Source organism: Eretmochelys imbricata, chromosome 4 (assembly GCF_965152235.1).
Source record: "Eretmochelys imbricata isolate rEreImb1 chromosome 4, rEreImb1.hap1, whole genome shotgun sequence".
In the NCBI taxonomy this organism is placed as follows: Eukaryota; Metazoa; Chordata; order Testudines; family Cheloniidae; genus Eretmochelys; species Eretmochelys imbricata.
Genome location: NC_135575.1, coordinates 17,586,795 through 17,611,792, shown reverse-complemented (window position 1 = coordinate 17,611,792; position 24,998 = coordinate 17,586,795). Strand labels below are relative to the sequence as shown.

Below are 24,998 nucleotides of genomic sequence, written 5' to 3'. Positions count from 1 at the left end.
TGGGGACCCAGCCTACTCCTTAATGCCATGGCTCATGAAGCCGTACACAGGCAGCCTGGACAGTAGTCAGGAGCTGTTCAACTACAGGCTGAGCAAGTGCAGAATGGTGGTAGAATGTGCATTTGGACGTTTAAAGCCGCGCTGGCGCAGTTTACTGACTCTCTTAGATCTCAGTGAAACCAATATTCCCACTGTTATTACCGCTTGCTGTGCGCTCCACAATATCTCTGAGAGTAAGAGGGAGACGTTTATGGCGGGGTGAGAGGTTGAGGCAAATCGCCTGGCTGCTGGTTACGTGCAGCCAGACACCAGGGCGGTTAGAAGAGCACAGGAGGGTGCGGTACACATCAGAGAAGCTTTGAAAACCAGTTTTATGACTGACCAGGCTACGGTGTGAAAGTTCTGTTTGTTTCTCCTTGATGAAACCTCCTGCCCCTTGGTTCACTCTACTTCCCTGTAAGCTAACCACCCTCCCCTCCTCCCTTCGATCACCACTCGCAGAGGCAATAAAGTCATTGTTGCTTCACATTCATGCATTCTTTATTCATTCATCACACAAATAGGGGGATGACTACCAAGGTAGCCCAGGAGGGGTGCTGGAGGAGGGAAGGAAAATGCCACACAGCACTTTAAAAGTTTACAACTTTAAAATTTATTGAATGCCAGCCTTCTGTTTTTTGGGCAATCCTCTGTGGTGGAGTGGCTGGTTGGCCGGAGGTCCCCCCACCAAGTTCTTGGGCGTCTGGGTGTGGAGGCTATGGAACTTGGGGAGGAAGGCGGTTGGTTACACAGGGGTTGTAGTGGCAGTCTGTGCTCCAGCTGCCTTTGCTGCAGCTCAACCATACACTGGAGCATACTGGTTTGGTCCTCCAGCAGCTTCAGCATTGAATCCTGCCTCCGCTCATCATGCTGCCACCACATTTGAGCTTCAGCCCTGTCTTCAGCCCGCCACTTACTCTCTTCAGCCCGCCACCTCTCCTCCCGGTCATTTTGTGCTTTCCTGCACTCTGACATTATTTGCTTCCACGCATTCGTCTGTGCTCTGTCAGTGTGGGAGGACAGCATGAGCTCAGAGAACATTTCATCACAAGTGCATTTTTTTTTCTTTCTAATCTTCACTAGCCTCTGGGAAGGAGAAGATCCTGTGATCATTGAAACACATGCAGCTGGTGGAGAAAAAAAAAAGGGACAGCGGTATTTAAAAAGACACATTTTATAAAACAGTGGCTACACTCTTTCAGGGTAAACCTTGCTGTTAACATTACATACATAGCACATGTGCTTTCGTTACAAGGTCGCATTTTGCCTCCCCCCACCGCGTGGCTACCCCCTCAACTCTCCCCCCTCCCCGTAGCTAACAGCGGGGAACATTTCTGTTCAGCCACAGGCAAACAGCCCAGCAGGAACGGGCACCTGTGAGTGTCCCCTGAAGAAAAGCACCCTATTTCAGCCAGGTGACCATGAATGATATCTCACTCTCCTGAGGATAACACAGAGAGATAAAGAACGGATATTGTTTGAACGCCAGCAAACATACACTGCAATGCTTTGTTGTACAATGATTCTTGAGTATGTGTTACTGGCCTGGAGTGGTAAAGTGTCCTACCATGGAGGACGCAGTAAGGCTGCCCTCCCCAGAAACCTTTTGCAAAGGCTTTGGGAATACATCCAGGAGAGCCGCGAATGCCAGGGCAAATTAATCCTTTCACATGCTTGCTTTTAAACCATGTATAGTATTTTAAAAGGTACACTCACCGGAGGTCCCTTCTCCGCCTGCTGGGTCCAGGAGGGTGGGTTCGGGGGGTACTGGCTCCAAGTCCAGGGTGAGAAACAGTTCCTGGCTGTCGGGAAAACTGGTTTCTCCACTTGCTTGCTGTGAGCTATCTACAACCTCATCATCATCTTCTTTGTCCCCAAAACCTGCTTCCGTGTTGCCTCCATCTCCATGGAAGGAGTCAAACAACACAGCTGGGGTAGTGGTGTTTGAACCCCCTAAAATGGCATGCAGCTCATCATAGAAGCGGCAAGTTTGGGGGTCTGACCCGGAGCGGCCGTTCACCTCTCTGGTTTTCTGGTAGGCTTGCCTCAGCTTCTTAAGTTTCACGCGGCACTGCTTCGGATCCCTGTTATGGCCTCTGTCCTTCATGCCCTGGGAGATTTTGACAAAGGTTTTGGCATTTCGAAAACTGGAACGGAGTTCTGATAGCACGGATTCCTCTCCCCATACAGTGATCAGATCCCGTACCTCCCGTTCAGTCCATGCTGGAACTTTTTTGCGATTCTGGGACTCCATCATGGTCAACTCTGCTGATGAGCTCTGCAGGGTCACCTGAAGCTTGCCACGCTGCCCAAACAGGAAATGAGATTCAAAAGTTCGCAGTTCTTTTCCTGTCTACCTGGCCAGTGCATCTGAGCTGAGAGTGCTGTCCAGAGCAGTCACAATGGAGCACTCTGGGATAGCTCCCGGAGGCCAATACCGTCGAATTGTGTACACAGTACCCCAAATTCAACCCGGCAAGGCCGATTTAAGCGCTAATCCACTTGTCAGGGGTGGAGTAAGGAAATCGATTTTAAGAGCCCTTTAAGTCGAAATAAAGGGCTTCATCGTGTGGACGGGTGCAGGTTTACATCGATTTAACGCTGCTAAATTCGACCTAAAGTCCTAGTGTAGACCAGGGCTAAGAGCTACTGTCAATTTCTCTATGTGGTACTACTGTGAAAACTGCTTAAGGAGAGAGCCCAGGAAAATGATGCGAATGGAATGAAGATTTTTCTGTTCCCTAGCCATCCCCCAGTTGAGCTGCTGTTGATGCTGGCTCTTGACTACGAAGAACTCAGTGTAATTCTTAGTGTCTAGCAACTATGATGGTGGTGATAAGAGCCACAGTGTGAAGGCACTGACTCCTTCTCCTTGCCCCCTCAAAATAATCATTTATAGCTTGTGGTGTTTTTATTTTAAAGGAAAAACTCCAGCATGGTGATATTTTTACATTTGAAAGGCTATCTTGGCAATAAAAAGAGTGGGGATGTGTTTTTCCCCGACCAGAAATTTAGAATAGGGGGAGTAGAGGTCCTACCACTTGTCAGCTCTCCCATAATTGTAACTCCCTTAGGTAACTAACACTTCAGTCTCTAATATCCATGGGTCTGACTCTGTGAACGCTTCATTTAATGTAGTTCTAGTAGCCCCATCTCAAAAAAGATGTACTAGAATTGGGAAACATGTGGAGAAGGGCAACAAAAATTATCAGGGGTATGGAACAACTTCCCCTGAAGAGAGAGTAAAAAGACTGGGACTGTTCATCTTAGAAAAGAAATGACGATGGAGGGATAGGCTAGAGATCTATAAAATCATGAATGTTGTAGAGAAAATGAACAGAGATGTGTTATTTACCCGTTTACATAACAAAAGAACCCGGGGTCACCCAATTAATAAGCAGCAGGTTCAAAATGAACATAAGGAAGTACTTCTTCACATAATGCACAGTCAACCTGTGGAACTCATTGCCAATGGATGTTGTGTGAAAGCCAAAAGTATAGCTGGGTTCAAAAAAGAACTAGGTAAGTTCATGGACAATAGGTCCATTCAATGGGTATGAGCCAAGCTGGTCAGGGAGGCAACCCCCTGCTCTGGGCATCCCTAAACCTCTGATTGCCAAAAGCTGGGAATGGGCTACAGGGGATGGATCACTCGATTATTACCTGTTCTATTAATTCCTTCTGGAATATCTGGCATTGGCTATTGTCAGAAGACAGGATACTGGGCTAAATGGACCATTGGTCTGACCCAGTATGACCATCGTTATGTTTCATTCACTCAAAGTAGCAAGCATCAAATACAATCTAGCTGCTTCATACTTCAGCTGCATTTATATTCAAACTCCCTCAGCCGATGAGTCTGGAACTTGATTACTTCAAGACGGTATCTTTCACCTAGTCAGACTCCTAGAACCTAATCCTAAAAGATGACAAAAGTTCCATCTGTTGTTACATCAACAACCTCTGGCCCCTGGTGTCTTCATTTAGAAGCTCTCAGTACTTCGTTGTATGATCTATTACTACCAATATATCCAATTTTAAGTTTTTGTTAATGCTATTTTTTTCTCTTTAAAACCAAGACCTTATTGGTTTAACCAATTTAAGCAACCAAATAATCCTTTCAACCCATTTCTGGAGCTACAGAAGTTTGGTGTCTCCTGGTTCAAGTGAGTCTCATTCCATTTCAAACATATTTGATAGAGGGTCAGTGGTGTCTAGAAATGAATCATTGCAGGATTTAAGGACCCACTCTATCATTTAATTGAAGTCCCTGACTGTCCTCTTGAGTAAGCCTTCAGGAGTCTATTGATAAATCCACTATTGTTGATAGGATGTGCCATGAACATCCACCCTCATCTGCTTTTGTCTGGAGGATGTTATTGCTATCGTTTGAGGGTTCATTCTGATAGAGTGGGGTGCGGAATATTCTCTGGATTGAGAATATTCTATTGGAGACTCTGGGTCCTTTCTGTTTCTGAGGTGGAGGGTTACCCAGTCTATCAGCTCTCCATAGCCTTCTATTAAAACACTCTGATTTCCCACCCCACTTCTGCATAGAGTGGCAGGGAAATAATATTTCTCAACAGCAAAGGATTTTTCAAATTATTTTTTAAACACTTCTTAGTGGCTCTAGTTGACACTGAAGAAAAGTCTTTTGTAATGTCTTTGTTCTTCTTGGATACTTGCCCTTGCCATGTTCTTGTCACAAATACAAATATATGTGGGGGGCTTTCTATTAGTGTGATATTATTTATTATTTGTGTTACCATAGTGCCTAGGAGCCCCAGTCATGGACCAGGAACCCATTGTGCTAGGCACTGTACAAACACAGAACATCATGACAGTCCCTCCCACAAAGAGGTTACATCTATTACAGGTATCCTTCCAATGGTTCTGGCCCTTCATTATTTATCGGTTTTATTGGTCCTCCCTGCTTACAGGAGCAAGTTACTAACCCTAGCTTTGCATGCCTTAGGCGTTGGGTGGAAGAATCCTGTGGCAGCTGCAGCCAGATTTATTTCAAGTGGTACTCGGTGTGTTTACCACTGAGTTCCTCATTTTAGGAATTGAACCCTGCAACTGATTGAGCACAGTCGGGCTTCTGCACCTGAAGAGTTTTCTGTTGAGGACAAGGGCTCCATGCCAGTGCAGCAGTCCATGCATTTGCTATAAATTGCAGGATTAGAGTAAGTAAGATCTCACAGGTTTTCACGTGAGCAGCAAGACTATGAAGGAAAATTAATGGTGGCGTCTGCATCTCTTGCTGACTGATATTGTCACCAATTTTAATTTTTTCCCCCACACCACTTTATGCTGCCTGGTCTAACAGGGCCAGCAATCCCTTTGTTTCTTCAGTTGCTTTGCATTTGATGACCTCCAGCAGAGACCAAAACATTTTAAATCCTGATGAATGCCATCTACGTTCTGTTTCAGAGTAGCAGCCGTGTTAGTCTGTATCCACAAAAAGAAAAGGAGTACTTGTGGCACCTTAGAGACTAACCAATTTATTTGAGCATGAGCTTTCGTGGGCTTCAGCCCACTTCATCGGATGCATAGAATGGAACATATACTAAGAAGATATATATATATATACATACAGAGAACATGAAAAGGTGGAAGTAGCCATACCAACTGTAAGAGGCTAATTAATTAAGATGAGCTATTATCAGCAGGAGAAAAAAACTTTTGTAGTGATCTGATGCAAGAGCCAAAGGGTAAGCTGGAATCCTGCCATTACAGGAACTGTGTGACCTCTGAAAGTACATATGATAGGTGGTGGAGCTTGTTTGTCCCAAAGGTTTGTTTATTTTCTTGTCTATTGCTTGCTGCTGTACTTTGGAATTAAAGAAGAGGAGCTATAATAACAAACCTCTGAACTGGAACTGAACTTCATCTTAAATGAGGCTAATTTAACACACTGATTCATGTATGTAAAGAGGCAGTAAGAAAATTGTATCCATCCAATCCAATTATTTGTTCCTTATCCTAAACAAGGATTAAGATGTGTGGGAAAATAATAGCTTGCTCGTGAAGAAAACACAGGAATTGATGACAAGAAAAAAATTCACAGATGTAAAATACTGCTGCAAAGCATGTGATTTTTTTTAAAGACGAGTGTCTACTCCAGTCACACACATCACAGTAGGTGGTGGTGAGAGACCGTGTGATAAACTGCAGAACCAAGTGATAAAATTTTGACCTGCCCTCTGTGCCCATTAAGCCATCTCCCCTGGAACTACTACTAACCTTCCAAATCTAAAAGCAGCCTCAAACAACGCCTTAAAAAAGAAGCCAAAAACAAACCCTTTCCTCCCCCAAGAATTACGCTGGTCTGAGGCCCAGGCCTGGCAACATTCAGTCCTGGACCAGTGATAGGTAACATTCAGTCCTGGACCAGTGATTGGCACATGGTGTAATAACATGCATCTTGACTGGGCTAGAAACAGAAACTTTTATCACTGAAAAGGGTGAGAATCCCTGTTTTCAGCCAGCATACAGCAATCTGTTTCTAGTCCTGAGATACTACTGGACCTTAAAAGTATGAATTTTTTAGGTATAGAAAACCTATTTTAATTTAAATTACAAATATCTGCTTATGTAATGAAAGACTGTACTGTAAGACATATCCAATTTAGATTGCAATGGTAACTTTAATGCTGGAATTTTTTGCCTTTTTAGTACTAAACTTTGCAATCTTAATTATTTTAATAGGTTTCAGAGTATCAGCCGTGTTAGTCTGTATTCGCAAAAAGAAAAGGAGTCCTTGTGGCACCTTAGAGACTAACCAATTTATTTGAGCATGAGCTTTCGTGAGCTACAGCTCACTTCATCAGATGCATACCGTGGAAACTGCAGCAGACTTTTCTGCTGCAGTTTCCACGGTATGCATCTGATGAAGTGAGCTGTAGCTCACGAAAGCTCATGCTCAAATAAATTGGTTAGTCTCTAAGGTGCCACAAGGACTCCTTTTCTTTTTGCGAATTATTTTAATAGCTTTTTAAAATAGAATTTCCAGTATGGGGGTGGCAACATTTTAAAAAGAGAACTGAAAAAAAAAATTCCAGCACATGCAACTGCAATGTCCTCCTTGCATGGGGTGTCAACTGAGTTTGACCCTGAAATTTTCATATCTGTAGTACAGAACTCCACTATTTGAGCTAAAGAAGTAACTGGTAATAACAGTAGTAGTCTGTTAACCTCTGTGGACCAGTCACTAGAAGGGAACATGACCCACACTGTGTAAGTGGGTTACAATCCAGATCCTCAAAAGTATTTAGGATCTTAACTTCCACTGATTTCAATGGAAGTAAGGGAGCCTAAATACCTTTGGATCTGTGCCTACATGACTATTTTCCAGACCACAGTGAAATGCTGGCAATCAGGAGTCCTGGATTCTATTCCTGGCTCTGGGAATGGAGTATTTTCTCAGGGCTCATTTGCCAATTTACATGCTCATTCATCTGTATGTGAAACAGCTTTTTGAAGGTGGATAGGCAGGAGTAACCTCTTCTTGTACACAGAATAGCCAAGAAAATAGATTTGCCACCTCTATTCTTGGAAACAAGCAGGGAGAACTGGAGGTCCTGGTGATGTCAAGGAATTATGACGTGATTGGAATAACAGAGACTTGATGGGATAACTCACATGACTGGAGTACTGTCATGGATGGTTATAAACTGTTCAGGAAGGACAGGCAGGGCAGAAAAGGTGGGGGAGTAGCACTGTATGTAAGGGAGCAGTATGACTGCTCAGAGCTCCGGTACGAAACTGCAGAAAAACCTGAGTGTCCCTGGATTAAGTTTAGAAGTGTGAGCAACAAGAGTGATGTAGCGGTGGGAGTCTGCTATAGACCACCGGACCAGGGGGGTGAGGTGGATGAGGCTTTCTTCTGGCAGCTCGCAGAAGCTACTAGATCGCACGCCCTGGTTCTCATGGGTGACTTTAATTTTCCTGATATCTGCTGGGAGAGCAATACAGCGGTGCATAGACAATCCAGGAAGTTTTTGGAAAGCGTAGGGGACAATTTCCTCGTGCAAGTGCTAGAGGAGCCAACTGGGGGGGAGCTTTTCTTGACCTGCTGCTCACAAACTGGGAAGAATTAGTAGGGGAAGCAAAAGTGGATGGGAATCTGGGAGGCAGTGACCATGAGTTGGTCGAGTTCATGATCCTGACACAGGGCAGGAAGGTAAGCAGCAGGATACGGACCCTGGACTTCAGGAAAGCAGACTTCGACTCCCTCAGGGAACGGATGGGTAGGATCCCCTGGGGGACTAACATGAAGGGGAAAGGAGTCCAGGACAGCTGGCTGTATTTCAAGGAATCCCTGTTGAGGTTACAGGGACAAAGCATCCCGATGTGTCGAAAGAATAGTAAATATGGCAGGCGACCAGCTGGGCTTAACGGTGAAATCCTAGCGGATCTTAAACATAAAAAAGAAGCTTACAAGAAGTGGAAGGTTGGACATATGACCAGGGAAGAGTATAAAAATATTGCTCGGGCATGTAGGAATGAAATCAGGAGGGCCAAATCGCACCTGGAGCTGCAGCTAGCGAGAGATGTTAAGAGTAACAAGAAAGGTTTCTTCAGGTATGTTGGCAACAAGAAGAAAGCCAAGGAAAGTGTGAGCCCCTTAATGAATGAGGGAGGCAACCTAGTGACAGAGGATGTGGAAAAAGCTAATGTACTCAATGCTTTTTTTGCCTCTGTCTTCACTAACAAGGTCAGCTCCCAGACTGCTGTGCTGGGCATCACAACATGGGGAATAGATGGCCAGCCCTCTGTGGAGAAAGAGGTGGTTAGACTATTTAGAAAAGCCGGACGAGTTGCATCCGAGAGTCCTAAAGGAATTGGCGACTGTGATTGCAGAGCCATTGGCCATTATCTTTGAAAACTCGTGGCGAACGGGGGAAGTCCCGGATGACTGGAAAAAGGCTAATGTAGTGCCAATCTTTAAAAAAGGGAAGAAGGAGGATCCTGGGAACTACAGGCCAGTCAGCCTCACCTCAGTCCCCGAAAAATCATGGAGCAGGTCCTCAAAGAATCAATCCTGAAGCACTTACATGAGAGGAAAGTGATCAGGAACAGTCAGCATGGATTCACCAAGGGAAGGTCATGCCTGACTAATCTAATCGCCTTCTATGATGAGATTACTGGTTCTGTGGATGAAGGGAAAGCAGTGGATGTATTGTTTCTTGACTTTAGCAAAGCTTTTGACACGGTCTCCCACAGTATTCTTGTCAGCAAGTTAAAGAAGTATGGGCTGGATGAATGCACTATAAGGTGGGTAGAAAGTTGGCTAGATTGTCGGGCTCAGTGCCTCCATGTCTAGCTGGCAGCCGGTATCAAGTGGAGTGCCCCAGGGGTCGGTCCTGGGGCCGGTTTTGTTCAATATCTTCATAAATGATCTGGAGGATGGTGTGGATTGCACTCTCAGCAAATTTGCGGATGATACTAAACTGGGAGGAGTGGTAGATATGCTGGAGGGCAGGGATAGGATACAGAGGGACCTAGACAAATTGGAGGATTGGGCCAAAGGAAATCTGATGAGGTTCAATAAGGATAAGTGCAGCGTCCTGCACTTAGGACGGAAGAACCCAATGCACAGCTACAGACTAGGGACCGAATGGCTAGGCAGCAGTTCTGCGGAAAAGGACCTGGGGTGACAGTGGACGAGAAGCTGGATATGAGTCAGCAGTGTGCCCTTGTTGCCAAGAAGGCCAATGGCATTTTGGGATGTATAAGTAGGGGCATAACGAGGAGATCGAGGAACGTGATCGTCCCCCTCTATTCGACATTGGTGAGGCCTCATCTGGAGTACTGTGTCCAGTTTTGGGCCCCATACTACAAGAAGGATGTGGATAAACTGGAGAGAGTCCAGCGAAGGGCAACAAAAATGATTAGGGGTCTGGAACACATGACTTATGAGGAGAGGCTGAGGGAACTGGGATTGTTTAGTCTGCAGAAGAGAAGAATGAGGCGGGATTTGATAGCTGCTTTCAACTACCTGAGAGGTGGTTCCAGAGAGAATGGTTCTAGACTATTCTCAGTGGTAGATGAGGACAGGACAAGGAGTAATGGTCTCAAGTTGCAGTGGGGGAGGTTTAGGTTGGATATTAGGAAAAACTTTTTCACTAGGAGGGTGGTGAAACACTGGAATGCGTTACCTAGGGAGGTGGTAGAATCTCCTTCCTTAGAAGTTTTTAAGGTCAGGCTTGACAAACATCCTTGGCTGGGATGATTTAATTGGGGATTGGTCCTGCTTTGAGCAGGGGGTTGGACTAGATGACCTCCTGATGTCCCTTCCAACCCTGATATTCTATGATTCTATTCTACGAGGCAGTGTGGCTGAGCAAATAAACTGTCAAATAAAAAAAAAGACTTGGGATCTCTTGGAGACAGCTCTGCCAGAAGTGATTTTGTGCAACTGCTCTGAACTCTGATTCTCATTTACTTCTTTAAGAAGTGTGTTAATTATCACTTCCTTCTACTTTATGAGGTAGTCATGAGGCCATGGTCTGTAATAAGGCCTGAGAAATGTACAGAATTATTAACACAAGCAAGGCTTAAATGAGCTTTAAGAGCTGTCAGAGCTGTCCGGAGCAGAGCTTCAGTAAATATTTTCAACCCCTATGGAGTTTTTATAGCATGTTGGGGACAGAGGCAAACAGGGTTCCAGGAAATACTCTATGAGAATTTAAGCCCTGAACACAAGCCAGTGGAAGAAAAGAGATTACCGCACATGGTCTCCTGGCTTCCAGTTTAGCACACTTCCCTTAGGCTAAAGGGTACTTTGATGAGGAAGCTCAGTAGGATTTAGGAGCACGCTCAGTGCAGATGGAACATCCAGACAGTTGAAGAACAGAGGTAAAAAAAGTTCTATTGAATTGTATGCAAATGGCAATTTTTTAAAGGACATTAACACTGCCAAATCTGCATAGCTGTTCATGGAGACAGCAAATGACACCTATCTTGCCCCAAGACTATCCCCCTGCTCCAAATCCATGATGGGCTAGAGTTCAAAAACAAATGGCTGGAAACAATTTTAATATTGTCAAAACTATGTATTTTTCACTAACCTCAATCTGAGAAGAGGCTGAACTGTTTTGGCTCAGATTTTGTTTTTTTAAATTAACTTGAGGAAGAGATCAAGCATGGAAAATTTCAGCTGGAACAGTTAGTTTGCCATAGCTATAACCCATTTTCAGCTGCTTGTAATAGACAGTGTTGGGCAACATTAACTTATAATATTCTTTTGCATCCTGCCTGTAATAGCAAAACCATGCTAGTGACTACATAGTTAAGTATGCACTGAGAGCTCCATAGCGAACCTTATTTTGACATACTCTAATGATTACCCCCAAAATTGCTTTGAATAAGCAATTTGCTTGAAAATGTTTAATGTAGGTCAGTAGAACACACTTTTCAGAATACTTCATAATCTTAGGATTTGTAGTTTTCACATACTAGTTAATAAAATGTAGTACTTTTAAAATTCTGATGTGATCTCATGATTTTTGCAGTCTTTATTTTCTTAGCATATTCACACTTCTAAATCCCCAAATTAGCACACGAATACTTGGGTCTGTAGAGCTGAGTACACTATACTTAATAGAATTGTTGGACTTTTTTTAAATAGAGAAAAACAACAACTGTGCTTATTAAATGAATCCCTGCCAATGAAGCTAGCAAGTAAAAATGTAGATGGGATTTCACCAGCATTTGAAGATGTGTAGTGGGGGAAAAAAGGGTGTTATCCAGCATGTAAAAAAATACATTCTAGTTAGTATTCTCCTTAAATAAGGTGGTTTGTCTCCTTCCATTCCCCCTCAAAACTACCCATCTGCTACTTGATTCTATTCATTCAGTCCAGTAAATCTAAATAATCTCAGTGGATGTTGATGAGTAACAATTCCGTATACCAGAGCTCTCTGCCCACACTTCTGCCCCCTCATTGTTTTTCAACACCCTCCCTCCCTTCCTTCCTAGACACTTTTAAAATCTCCCTCAATCACCTCCAATCCCCAATCACCCTTCTGCAACAGACTTTCTCCTGCCTTCCCTGTGCTGCTGTCTATACCTCACCAGTTTTTGGAAACTTGGGAAACTGTCAGCACATGAAAAACAGGTTGGCCATGTTCCAACTAAACAAACTGGCCTTGTGTGTGTAGATTTCTAAAGAGCACGATTAAATAGGTGTCTCTTTACACCCAGGCCCAGATGCTTTTTGCCAACCCCTAGGTCAAAAGCCTGGAAAAACAGATGTGCTTTGAAGGTCAACAGACTTGTGGTCTGTCCTAACAAGGGAGTGGGGGGTTGGAGAACATCAAACTTGTGTTTTTATAACAATTATTTGGTCTCCTCTTGGTCCCATGATAACAATGCACTGTATATACCACAACTGGGGGAAAAAAACAAACACTCTCCTCACCATCAATAACTCGCCTTAAATCTTAATAACAATAGTTCTACTTTTAGAGGCTGTAATTATTCAAAGTGCTTTACAGTATTAAAAAGGCACAGTTTAAATATCGCACTTCTGTCTGAAAATTTTGACCTGCTATAGTTACAAAAAACATCTAAGATCATTATAAAGGATAGCAATTTCCCCTCTATTTCTGTTGAGTTTGTACATTTGGACAATACTTCCCTCTGTTTCATGCTTTGGCCTGTACTACCACAGTTGTTTGTGCAGGCCTTTCAGATAGTGCCAGGGGAGAAAAAAAGCACTTCAGAAAAAAGGAAAATACTATTGTAAAGTCCATAACTGACCTTGCAACTTCAGGGCAGGGGCAGATTCTGACATTTTATAAAATATATATGTAATTGACTAAATTTCAAGTCCACATTGTCGCTCATTATCCCCATTTTACAGATGGAAAAATGGAGGCCCAGAACAGTAAGTGACTTACTTAAGATTGCTGTCACAGAAGACCTGATTGCCATGGCTATGAGCTGTGTGTTGCCACTGTCACTGGTGTAAGCCAAGTATAAAATATTGCCATGCTGATTTGCAGTGTGTTTTGTATTTTCCCATAAGGGCTTTGCACAGAGGTAACTGACCACGCTAACTGGAAGAGCAAGGTATCCCCTCCCCCCAGCGCACACACACACACACACACACACACACACACGGTGTGGTATCCCCTCCCCCCAGCACACACACACACAGTGTGGTATCCCCTCCCCCCAGCGCACGCACACACACACACACGGTGTGGTATCCCCTCCCCCCAGCACACACACACACACACACACACACACACGGTGTGGTATCCCCTCCCCCCAGCACACACACATACACACGGTGTGGTATCCCCTCCCCCCAGCACACACACACGGTGTGGTATCCCCTCCCCCCAGCACACACACACACACACACACACGGTGTGGTATCCCCTCCCCCTAGCACACACACATACACACGGTGTGGTATCCCCTCCCCCCAGCACACACACACGGTGTGGTATCCCCTCCCCCCAGCACACACACATACAGTGTGGTATCCCCTCCCCCCAGCGCGAGCACACACACACACACGGTGTGGTATCCCCTCCCCCCAGCACGCGCACACACACACACACACACACGGTGTGGTATCCCCTCCCCCCAGCACGCGCACACACACACACGGTGTGGTATCCCCTCCCCCCAGCACACACACATACAGTGTGGTATCCCCTCCCCCCAGCGCGAGCACACACACACACGGTGTGGTATCCCCTCCCCCCAGCACGCACACACACACACACACACGGTGTGGTATCCCCTCCCCCCAGCACGCGCACACACACACACACACACACGGTGTGGTATCCCCTCCCCCCAGCACGCGCACACACACACACACACACACAGTGTGGTATCCCCTCCCCCCAGCACACACACACACACACACACACAGTGTGGTATCCCCTCCCCCCAGCACACACACACACACACACACACGGTGTGGTATCCCCTCCCCCCAGCACACACACATACACACGGTGTGGTATCCCCTCCCCCCAGCACGCACACACACACACACACACACGGTGTGGTATCCCCTCCCCCCAGCACACACACACACACACACACACGGTGTGGTATCCCCTCCCCCCAGCACGCACCCACACGCACGCACACGCACACAGAGGCCCAACCTGCCCGGGGCGCGGCGCGGGCTCCCGGGGGCCGCGGCGCGGGAAGGCAGGCCGGGCCGGCCCGCCCGGGAGGAGGCGGAGACAGGGCCCCGAGCCCCGCCCCGTCGCTCCCGCCCGCCCGCCTCCCCCCGGAATAATCCCAATATTTATCCGGCAGCAGGCGCCTGCGGCCCCCCGCCCGCCGGCTGATCCCCCGCGCCCGGGCCCCCGCCCCGCCCCGGCGGGCCGCTGCCTGCATGTATTTGCTGCCCTCCGCGCCGCCGCCCAGCCCCGCCGCCCTCGCCAGCCCGGCGCGCCGGATGCAGGTGAGCTGGGCCGGGGGCCTGCGGGAGTGCGGGGGGGGCCAGCGCGGCCTAACCGGCCCGGCGCCCCAGGGGGGGAGGCGCTGGGGGGCCGCGCGGAGCCGGGCCTGCACGGGAGGGGGAGGCCACCCGACCGACCGCCGTCCCGCGCTCATGAAGGGTCTCCCGGGGGGCGGGGCAGCGCGGCCATTGGCGCGTGTGTGTGTGTGTGTGTGTGCGCGCGGGCGCGGCCCGCGAGCCGGGCGCCAGGGCCTCGGCACCGCGCGGCCATCCCGCCCCCCGCGCCCGCGGCTGCCCCCATGGCGCTGCGCCTGTTGGGTAACACGTGGCCCGAGCCCAACGCTCGGCCCCGGGTGTTGTGGGGTTCCCGCCAACGGGCCTGGGGGTGGGGGGAGACTTGGGGAGTCGTCAGCGCTCGCTCCTGCGTGGGGGCCTGTTGTTTCTCGGGGTGGGGGGAGGAGAAAGGTTGGCTTTCCCCGCACTGCCCCATCCACGGCTTGGTCCTGAAAGCTGCTGAGAGCCCTCCCCTGGGGGGCGAGTGTCAGGGGCTCAGGAGCTTTTGGGATCAAGTCCCAGGGCTGTAAAGGTTGTCATTTACAAGCTTTCGGTCGAAAGACCCAGCGTTAGTTTAGCTGGAGGCTCTTCGTCCCGCGCCTCCATCCACTCGGAAATGTAACTTTCCAGTAGCTGACACACGGTCAGTTGTTATCCCTACAACTGTTTCCAGTGAGACTTCTGACATTTATTTAATCTTCAGGCTTGTTTTGTGACACTAAACCTTATAGAGGTCTTCATCGTAACCGGTAATACGGGTTTTCTTGGTTCCTTAGTGTAGAAAGTTTTTAAAATCTCATTTTTAAATGGTGTATTTGTGTTGATAAATGCAAGGTAATGCATCTTGGAAAACATAATCCCAAGTATACCTATAAAATGATGGGGGTCTAAAGTAGCTGTTACCACTCAAGAAAGAGATCTTGGAGTCATTGTGGATAGTTCTCTGAAAACATCTACTCAATGTGCAGGGGCATGTTGGGCATCATTAAAGAAAGGGATAGATAATAAGACCAAAAATATCATATTACTTCTATTTAAATCCATGGTACACCCACATTTTGAATACTGAGTGCAGATGTGGTCACCCCATCTCAAAAAAGGTATATTAGAATTGGAGAAGGTTCAGAAAAGGGCAACAAAAATTATTGGGGTATGGAATGGCTGCCATATGAGGAGAGATTAATAAGATTGGGACTTTTCAGGTTGGAAGAGAGACGACTAAGGGGGGATATGATAGAGATCTATAAAACCATGACTGGTGTGGAGAAAGTAAATAAGGAAGTGTTACTTATTCCTTCTCATAACACAAGAACTAGGGGTCACCAAATGAAATTAATAGGCAGTAGGTTTAAAACAAACAAAAGGATGTATTTTTTTCACACAATATACAGTCAACCTCTGGAACTCCTTGCCAGAGGATGTTGTGAAGGCTAAGAGTATACCAGGGTTCAAAAAAGAACTAGATAAATTCATGGAGGATAGGTCCATCAATGGCTATTAGCCAGGATGGGCAGGAATGGTGTCCCTAGCCTCTGTTTTGCCAGAAGCTGGGAATGGACAACAGGGAATGGATCCCTTGATGATTACCTGTTCTCTTCATTCCCTCTGGGCACATGACGGCTGCTGTTGGAAGACAGGATACTAGGCTAGATGGACCTTTAGTTTGACCCAATATAGCCGTTCTTATGTTACAATAGCAGCTAGAGCAGTGGTCCCCAGCCTTTCTGTGGGAATAGCATATTCCTGTTCCCAGAAGACTGTGGAGGGCGCCAGACACCCCACCGCTGAAATGCTGCCGAGAAGCAGCAGCGGCAAGAAGCTTTGCCGCCGAAATGCTGCTGAGAAACAGCAATGCTTCTTGGCAGTTTGGCAGGCAGTTCTCCTGTGGCAGCCCTTGGCTGCGGCATTTCGGTGGCTCGGGGTCCTGCGGGCGCACACAACTGCCCTGGTGGGTGCCATTGCACCCACAGGCACCCTGTTGGGGACCCCTGAGCTAGAGGTTAGGCACTGTAGAAATATGTGGTAAAAACACAGGTCGTGCCCTATAGAGCTTACCATTGAGGTAATGACAACTCAATATGGCAGGTGTGAGGACAAGGTGGCAATGGAAGTACGTTTTCTCTTAGGTTGGAGTGTAGACAAAGCCTATGTCGGCATAACTTATGTCTCTCAGGTGTGTGAAAAAACCACCTCCCTGAGTGACATAAGTTACAGTGACATAAGCACTTTTGCGTACAGGGCTATGTTGGTGGGAGAACATCTCCCGCTGACATAGCTTCTGCTGCTGGCGGAGATGACTTTATTATGCCGATGTGTCGGCATAGAATGTTTTCACCAGACACACTGCAGTGGCGCGGCTGTTTTGGTACAGCTGCGGTGCTGTATGTATAGACATGGCCTTAGATTAGCTTGCCACTTGCCTACCTGTCATCAGCTTGTCGTGTTTTTGTAGGCACTGTTCTGTAGACATCATGGTTAAAATTGAGTCTTAAGGAGAGATTTGGTGGAGGCTAATTAGCCACTCTTCAAATTTGTAGCGGGAATTTGTGCCAGGCGTGGGAATGTCTTGGAAGTCCATAGTTAATAAAGACTGGCAGAGGTGGTGAGGTAAGATAGTGGCTCTGGTAAGTACGGCTGGGGTCAACTATGAATGGCCCTTAAGGTCAGGATAATGAGCACATATTTGATGCTATAGGGAGGGAGGAATCTAGTGGACCGACAAATGGGTGTATGATATGAGTGAAGTGATGAAGTGTGAAGACTTTGGCAGCAGCATTTTAATTGACTTGAGGATGGCAAAGTTGCAGTAGCGCAGAGGCTACAGAAGAAGAGACTGGAGTATGAAGTTGTGATATAGAGGGCCTAGATAAGACGTATTATTTCAGCAGTCAGAAGAGAGCAAATACATATAGCTGTGTTGAAGAAAGTTTTTCCGTAACATAGTGGCATACATACTTAAGTCCTGATCTTGCAAATGCTTAAGCTTGTGTGAGACTCATTGAAGTCTGCATGAAGTTAATCATGTGAATAAATATTAGCAGGATAGGGGCCTTTGCTAGTTAACATGTATGGCTGGCTTTACATATCCCAGACATCTTTCGTATTAGAGAGGTGGATTCTCTCATTTATCCAATTCTCCAGAGCAGCCCAGTAGAAGGAATTAGCATCACCTTTAAATGACTAGAGGAACACCATCAACTAGACCAGTGTTTTCTCAACCTGTGGTCCATGGACCTTTGGGGGTCTGCGGACTATGTTGAAGGGGTCCACGAAAGGCTTAAACTGAAAACTGAACAGAATTCAGCTATATATACAGACAGTAGATTTCCAAAGGGGTCTGCACCTCCAATTAAATTCTTTTAAGGGTCTGTGAATGAAAAACCACTGACCTAGACTTCAGGCTCAAAACTTAGATTTTGTAAATAAAATGTTGCAAAACCTAATATGAATAGAAATATTTTCACATTTTTAATTCAGTGAAGATTCTTCTATGTAAAGAGATATAACTTCAGGTGTGGTTTTTTTTTTTTTTTTTTTTTTTTTGAAGTTAACCATAGCTTAGGTACTGCACTGCTTCTGAGTTCCTCTGACAGTTTTTGTGCTTTATAACCACATCTTCCACATGGCTGGTTGTAAGGCCCACATGAACAGGAAGACAATAACGATGTAAAACATAAAGAAACTAAAATGAGCCAATTTTTAATCTAAGCTTTTAGTTAGTTATCTTAAATGTTATTTGCCTGAGAATATTTTATTTACTATCACAAAGTTTTTAAAAATTTGAGTTGACTGTCTAAGCGATTGCTGCAGGGTACTATGGTTCCAAACAGTGTTCTTGTGCATGAGAGCTTGAATGTTAAATTGACAAAAGCCTTGTCTACATGCAAAAACATTTTTGGTTTAACCCTGCCCTGTACAGACACTCTTATTTCTGTATAGTATTACATTTTTGGTTGATCTTAAATTTATTCCCAAGCCTCATAAAGCTAAATTGAAAAAAGCTACTCTTTTACCAGAACAAGTGTGTCCACTCAGGGGGATTATGCCTGCATGGCATAAATGGCAAAAAGTAAAGCTGTTTTTTACTGTTTTTAATAATGAAGTTGCTACTAGTGACAGAGAGTTTTTTTTTGTTTTGTTTTGTGTTTAAGTTAGTTTCTAATTTGGAGGGTCAGGAAATGGACACTGTCTCAGTAAGCATGAAATGTGGCCACACACAGATACTACTATGACAGTGGGTTTCACTTTTCCATTCTGTTCCTTAAAAATATGCATTTATAGTGAAATTCTTAAGTTCACAGTAAAATGTGAATCTGATAAAATTCAACAAATGTTTGTCTTGGTTTAATTATTTTTACCGTGATAAATTATTATGACAGCAGTACTTTACAAAAGGTAATTTAAACGCTGAAACACGAGGTTTCACTTATATTTATGGCCTACTTTGTGATGAAAACATGTGCAGCAACCTGATCTGATTTCCTGTTCTTAGCATTTCCCCACTTGCATGGTATATTACACTTCATACATTTGATTCAATAATTATTCAGTGAAACCAACTCCTTAAGAACCTTGGTATTGTGAATGGTCACCCTTAAATCTTCTCTGTTGAGTGGAGCAGAAATTTATTTACTTCTGTGGTTTTGGTGGTATTGATCCAGAATAGATCAAAATGGATACTTCTGTGACTTACTGCCCTTCACTGCTTTCATAGAGATGACTCCACCATATGCATGACCTGGACTTTCATTTTGAGTCTGATTCATCCTAACAAAACTCAGCTCAGCTCAGGCATAAGATCTACGTGCCCATTATCTTTCAAGATGATTGAAGACAAGAATAAAGTAATGACATTTTGTTTGGGTGTTCAAAGCAGTTTTGCAAAGCTGTATTGACCAATGCCTACCTAGTGTACTGTACACCCTTTCTATAACAACCGTGTCGGGAACCAATCCATTTGTTCATTATATCCAGGGTTTGGTATAGTGAAAGAGCCCCGCCGGTGTGGGGATCGCTGACAACTCCTCCAGTCTCAACTGCGGGGCTCAAGGTGGGATCCGGGGATGGGGTTCATTATAGCAGAAGGTTCATTATTATGAAGGGCATTCTAGCGAGGGTGTACTGGGGTTTGTAATTCGTTTACACAGAGATCATTTTGTCCTCTTCACAACTGGATTGTAATGGTCCTCTTTACTTGGGGAGCCCCAATATAGTTGCATCTCCATTTCTTCAAAGAGAAAAGGAGTACTTGTGGCACCTTAGAGACTAACCAATTTATTTGAGCATGAGCTTTCGTGAGCTACAGCTCACTTCATCGGATATTGGTTAGTCTCTAAGGTGCTACAAGTACTCCTTTTCTCTTTGCGAATACAGACTAACACGGCTGTTACTCTGAAACCCGTCCATTTCTTCAGTTTTCTTTTTGTTTTTCGTCTGTCAGGAATGTTTCCTTTTAGTTTAGTTTTGCAGAATTTAATCTGAAACTCTGAAGGACAATGTGAATAGATAATAGGTATCTTGAGAATCTTCAACTATGTTTACCCTGCCTCTGTCCTTGATTACTAAGGCTCTACCATGGTAAGATATGAGTGTAAATATTCGTCATCTAGTTGTTAGATGTGAGGCACATTTGGTGATGGCATAGCTTTTATGTTGTTGTGAGAGTGTGAAGCTTTACAGCTTCTGGTTGAAACCTCAAGTTTTAATGTAGACTAAAATTTTACTTGAAGGAAGTGATAGGTTAGTTTGTCGTTTGGATCCTCAACCCCTTCCACTGTAAATGGAAACTTGTTAATTTTAGGCTTGCAGAATTTTGTTGGGTGCTAATAGCTGAAGTGGGACATATTATAAAACTTCTGCTTATTTTGGGTGTTGACAGTGATTTTATTTCCTTTGTGTCATATAATTTTTCCCAGGGTGGATTTGATTTAAATCAAATTGATTTAAATCATGATTTAAATCACTGGTCAGGAAGACTCATGGTTTTCTACATAATCATGGTTTTCTATATAAAAGTGCATTCTTGTTGGTTGTTATAACCTTAATATATACTTTTTACAACTCAGCGATAGATGTAGGTTTCATTTTTAGAAGGTACACACTGTACATTTTTAAAGAGTGATTTAGTTTGAAAGCTTTTCAAATTAGTTTTACAGCTGTATCAGAAAATGAATGGTTGTTTGGTTATTTCATTTACCAAAGGTAATTGAAGCAGATAGTTCACCTCCCAGTGACTTCATAAATATCTCCAGTACAACAGGTTAATCATTAATATTTGGAGGATTTTCTTGCCATTATTTCCTTGCTGTATTAGGAGGAGAACATCACCAGACAGACATTTAAATTGTTTTATTTAACTAAAACAACAATGTTAAGTATTCTGGATTTTTTTCTTTAACAGCGAACTTAATATTTTAACAAAACAAGCATATGTCTCTCGCGTCTCACATTTATCTCCAGACTTCTTGTCCTTGTCAGATATATTCCATCCCCAACAATTTTCTCTTAATTGAACTTTTTGAAACTTTGCACTTTTAGAAAGAGGTAAGGGATTGACTCTGTGTATACAAATTTGCAGAGGGACAATACAATAGAGTTGAGGTCTGTTATTTCTCACCTCTGTATATTATTTATTTATGTAAAAACATTTTTGCTGTTAACAAGGATGTTACCTCTGGAAACACAAATCCACAGTTTGAGAACTGCAAAACTAAGCATTTCTGATGGTGTCTTCTAGACTGAGCACTGAGTCCCATTGGGTACATAGAAAGATTAACCTAAATAATCTCTACAGAAGCCTGTGGAACCCCATAAGATTGGGTCCCTAATCCATGAACTATTGGAACTCATTTAGAAAACTTTTCGTAAACCTTACATGAATATGTTGTCTCATACTATAGAATTAGAATTTATAATCCCTATTCCATGATGAGATATCTTTGAGCTATAATGTGTCTTAATTAAAACGATCTTTAGATAGGTTTTTCTCCTCAAAAAGCATTTGATCAAAAAAATCCCATTTAAATAAAAAAATCTGACTTTTAATTTTTTTTTTAAAAAAAATCATTGATTTTTATCCACCCTGGTTTTTCATCATAAAGATTATGATAGAAAAATTAACAGTTAAAGACAATGAATTTGCTTAAGTTTGCCTAGCCCAGCACTGTAGTAACTTCAACATTAACATTAAATTCACACCTCTTTTTAAAAAATAAAGCGGAGTTTTCTCTGAGTAGTAACAGGAACTAGAATCACAGAACTGGAAGGGACCTTGAGAGGTCATCTAGTCCAGTCACCTGCACTCAAGGCAGGACTAAGTATTATCTAGACCATCCCTGACTGGTGTTTGTCCAACTTGCTCTTAAAAATTCCCAATGATGGAGATTCCACAACCTCCCTAGGCAATTTATTCCAGTGCTTAACCACTCTGACAGGAGGTTTTTCCTTATGTCCACCATAAACCGCCCTTGCTGCAATTTAAGCCCACTGCTGCTTGTCCTATCCTCAGAGGTTAAGAACAACAATTCTTCTCCCTCCTCCTTGTAACAACCTTTTATGTACTTGGAAACTGTTATCATGTCCCCTCTCCGTCATCTCTTCTCCAGACTAAACAAACCCAATTTTTTCAATCTTCCTTCATAGGTCATATTTTCTAGACCTTTAATCATTTTTGTTGCTCTTTCTGGACTTTCTCCAATTTGTCTACATCTTTCCTGAAATGTGGCACCCAGAACTGGACACAATACTCCAGTTGAGGCCTAATCAGCACAGAGTAGAGTGGAAGAATTACTTATTGTGTCTTGCTTATAATACTCCTGCTAATACATCCCAGAATGATGTTTGCTTTTTTTGCACCAGTGTTACACTGTTGTCTCGTATTTAGCTTGTGTTACACTATGACCCCCAGATCCCTTTCTGCAGTACTCCTTCCTAGGCAGTCATTTCCCATTTTGTATGTGTGTAACTGATTGTTCCTTCCTAAGTGCAGTACTTTACGTTTGTCCTTATTAAATTTCATCCTTTTTACTTCAGACTATTTCTTTAGTTTGTCCAGATCATTTTGAATTTTAATCCTAAAACCAAGCTGGAGATGGAGTCTTCTGTTAAACTGAAGGAGAAACATTGGAGAAAATATTTCATTTGCACTCTGGCATTAGTAATTTGTTTTACTCCAAAACAGACTGCAACGGGCTCCCTGGGGTACAACCTGAAACTGGGGTACCGCTGTGCCCCCTTAACTCTCCAGCGTGGTCTGTCTCTCTCAGTGCTTTACCTAGTGACAAGCAGCAAACACCTCCAGGTGCCGTTATCACTTAGCACAATAGCACGTGGAGCCCCACACCTATATACATTGCGTGAATGCTCCCTGAGCTGCTCACGAATCACACAGAAAAAGGCACCAGCAAATCTTCCAAGTCCCTACCTTTGCACCCCCAGAATATATCGTCTTACCCTGGTCAGAAGCCTGATCAGTATAAGTTCATTACTCAGTCCTCCCCTTCCTCGGTGTGGAGTGGAGAGACACTTTGTAAACTGAACTGAAATTTCCCAAGCATTTCAATCAGAACACACTGTTTTAGGTAAAATGTAAAACAGATTTATTAATTACAGAAAAATAGATTTTAAGTGATTATAAGTGGTAGGCACAAAAGGTCAGAGATAGTTACTAAAGAAAATAAAAGCAGATTGCAGTATTAAAGATGGAAATGACAAGGACACTGAACTACCCTTTTACTGATAGAGCAGGTCACCCCTCCCCATAAGGATTGAGGTGCACTGACACGTAAGCGTGGGGAAGCTTGCTTAGACAGAACTTGTCTGCTTACCCGCAGAACTACTTTATTCAGAGTTGTCAGTCTGGCATCCTTGACAAGCACTAAAATGAGGCAGGGGTCTGACAAGTTTGGGAGGAGTACTGTGTGTGCATGTAACTGGGCTGTCATCATGCATATGCACAAGGGGACAGAATTAAGATTGCATGGGCAACCTTACTTCTGGCATTTCCTAACTTGAGAGCTTGACTTTGCAACCTTAAACTTCGCTACTTTTTTGTTTTGTTTATTTCTCTTAGAATGTAGGCACCTTGACATCCCAACTGTGGATGGAATTTGTTTGAACTGTCAGAGCTCTTATGAAGATAACTATCTAGCAAGATTTATTTTTCTAATTGTGTATCTGCAGTTCAGCAAAAGCAATCTCATGTGTTACTAAAAATATTGGATTCTAACTGTACCCTAGAGAACAAGCGAAATACTCATTTTTAAAACCTGAACAAAAAACTGACCATTTCTAACGTGCATTGTTCTCCATATGTCTGAAATCTTTCTGTGTCAGATTTGTGTTTGCTAATTTTTCCTGTGGGAGGAACCATTTTATGGACGATGCTCCTGGATTTTTATATCATGCCCATGTGTGCTTGGCTAGGCCCTTTCACTCACTGAAAGAGGTGGTTTGACAATGGAAGTGCCTTATTTGACCTCCAAGGATATATTTTTATCTGCTTTTATTACATATGAAAATACAGAGCAATTTAAATTATTGCAGTACTACTTCATGACGGAAAACTTGTAGTCAAACTTTAAATTATACCACCATAAACTCAGATTTGTTTGGACAGAAAACTATACTACTTTGATGACTTGAGTTTGTTGGCCATGACTTTTTATTTTAATTACATTTTTTTAAAATGCAGGATTCTTCGATTGCGTATCAGTGGCTTTTGTAAGTTTGTTTGAATAGGCTTTTAAAAACAAAAAAGGCTTGTGGGGTGTATTGCATGTAGTCTGTTTAGCAAAACACTGGAGAGGCAATCATATCAATGAAGTTGAGCAGTTTGGGGGTGAGGGAAAGGAAGGTACTGTAGAAAACATTGTAAAATAAGTTTAAACCTGTATATATGTGCAGGCCTGTTGGCTCTAGTCCAGGTTTGCTAGTGGATTTTACTCCTATGGAAGCATGAATTCTTACTCATATGCTTTTCTTCCCTCTTAAAATTCTGTGACTCTTTAGACACAATAATTGCATATGACAATACTTCAAGTGCTCTTGTAATCTGCTTTTCAGTTTAACAGAAAACTCTTGCTATCTTTGCCATAGCCATAAAGATGTATATTTAAATTTCTGTTTCTGTGGATCCGATATGTACTGTGGAGTCTCACTCATCTATCTGTTACTTAGACTAGACCAGCCAGTCTGCCAGATTGAGATGCAGCTGGCCTAACATCCATTTATTTTACTTCATGACAACTCATTTGGTTTTCAGGACTTCCTTTATTCCAAAGAATTCTGTGTAAACTGAAGGCAAATCCAAGAACTGCTCATTCATCCAAGTTTGTCATCCTACACACCAAATTGCAACAGTCACAAAAAGCAGCATATAATTGGAGTTTGTCACTGGAGCAGTAAAGCAAGGGTGGTCTTTTTATTCAGGGTTTTGAAGAACACCAGTTGCTGGTGTCTTCCA

The 24,998-nt window shown here is 43.8% G+C and overlaps 2 protein-coding genes across 3 annotated transcripts in view; one reads left to right on the top strand and one right to left on the bottom strand.

The window, feature by feature from the left end:
• Positions 1 to 592: 592 nt before the first annotated feature.
• LOC144263477 (uncharacterized) lies at positions 593 to 13,123 on the bottom strand. 2 transcript variants are annotated; one of them, XM_077814354.1, is made up of 3 exons: positions 12,948 to 13,123; positions 1,756 to 2,344; positions 593 to 1,166 (listed from the first exon to the last, which is right to left on the bottom strand). In XM_077814354.1, the coding sequence occupies exons 2-3, from the start codon at positions 2,294 to 2,296 to the stop codon at positions 646 to 648; spliced, it is 1,062 nt and encodes a 353-aa protein (XP_077670480.1). In that variant the 5' UTR covers positions 2,297 to 2,344; positions 12,948 to 13,123; the 3' UTR covers positions 593 to 645. The 2 variants fall into 2 exon arrangements, with proteins under 2 accessions (XP_077670480.1, XP_077670481.1); XM_077814355.1 differs by having other exon boundaries at positions 1,756 to 2,149.
• A 1,216-nt stretch (positions 13,124 to 14,339) lies between these two features.
• Positions 14,340 to 24,998, top strand: part of CNOT6L (CCR4-NOT transcription complex subunit 6 like) — a 69,665-nt gene continuing 59,006 nt past the window's right edge. Inside the window, exon 1 of the mRNA XM_077814917.1 lies at positions 14,340 to 14,485. The gene's annotated coding sequence lies outside the window, so the exon portion shown is untranslated. The remainder of the gene's footprint in view (positions 14,486 to 24,998) is intronic.

Bases quoted from the DNA above. Each gene is read 5' to 3' on its own strand.
- LOC144263477 (XM_077814354.1), bottom strand. From the start codon at position 2,296: ATGATGGAGTCCCAGAATCGCAAAAAAGTTCCAGCATGGACTGAACGG. The intron at 1,167-1,755 runs GTGAGTGTACCT...TTTCTCCACCAG, and splicing joins AGGCGGAGAAGGGACCTCCG to CTGCATGTGTTTCAATGATC.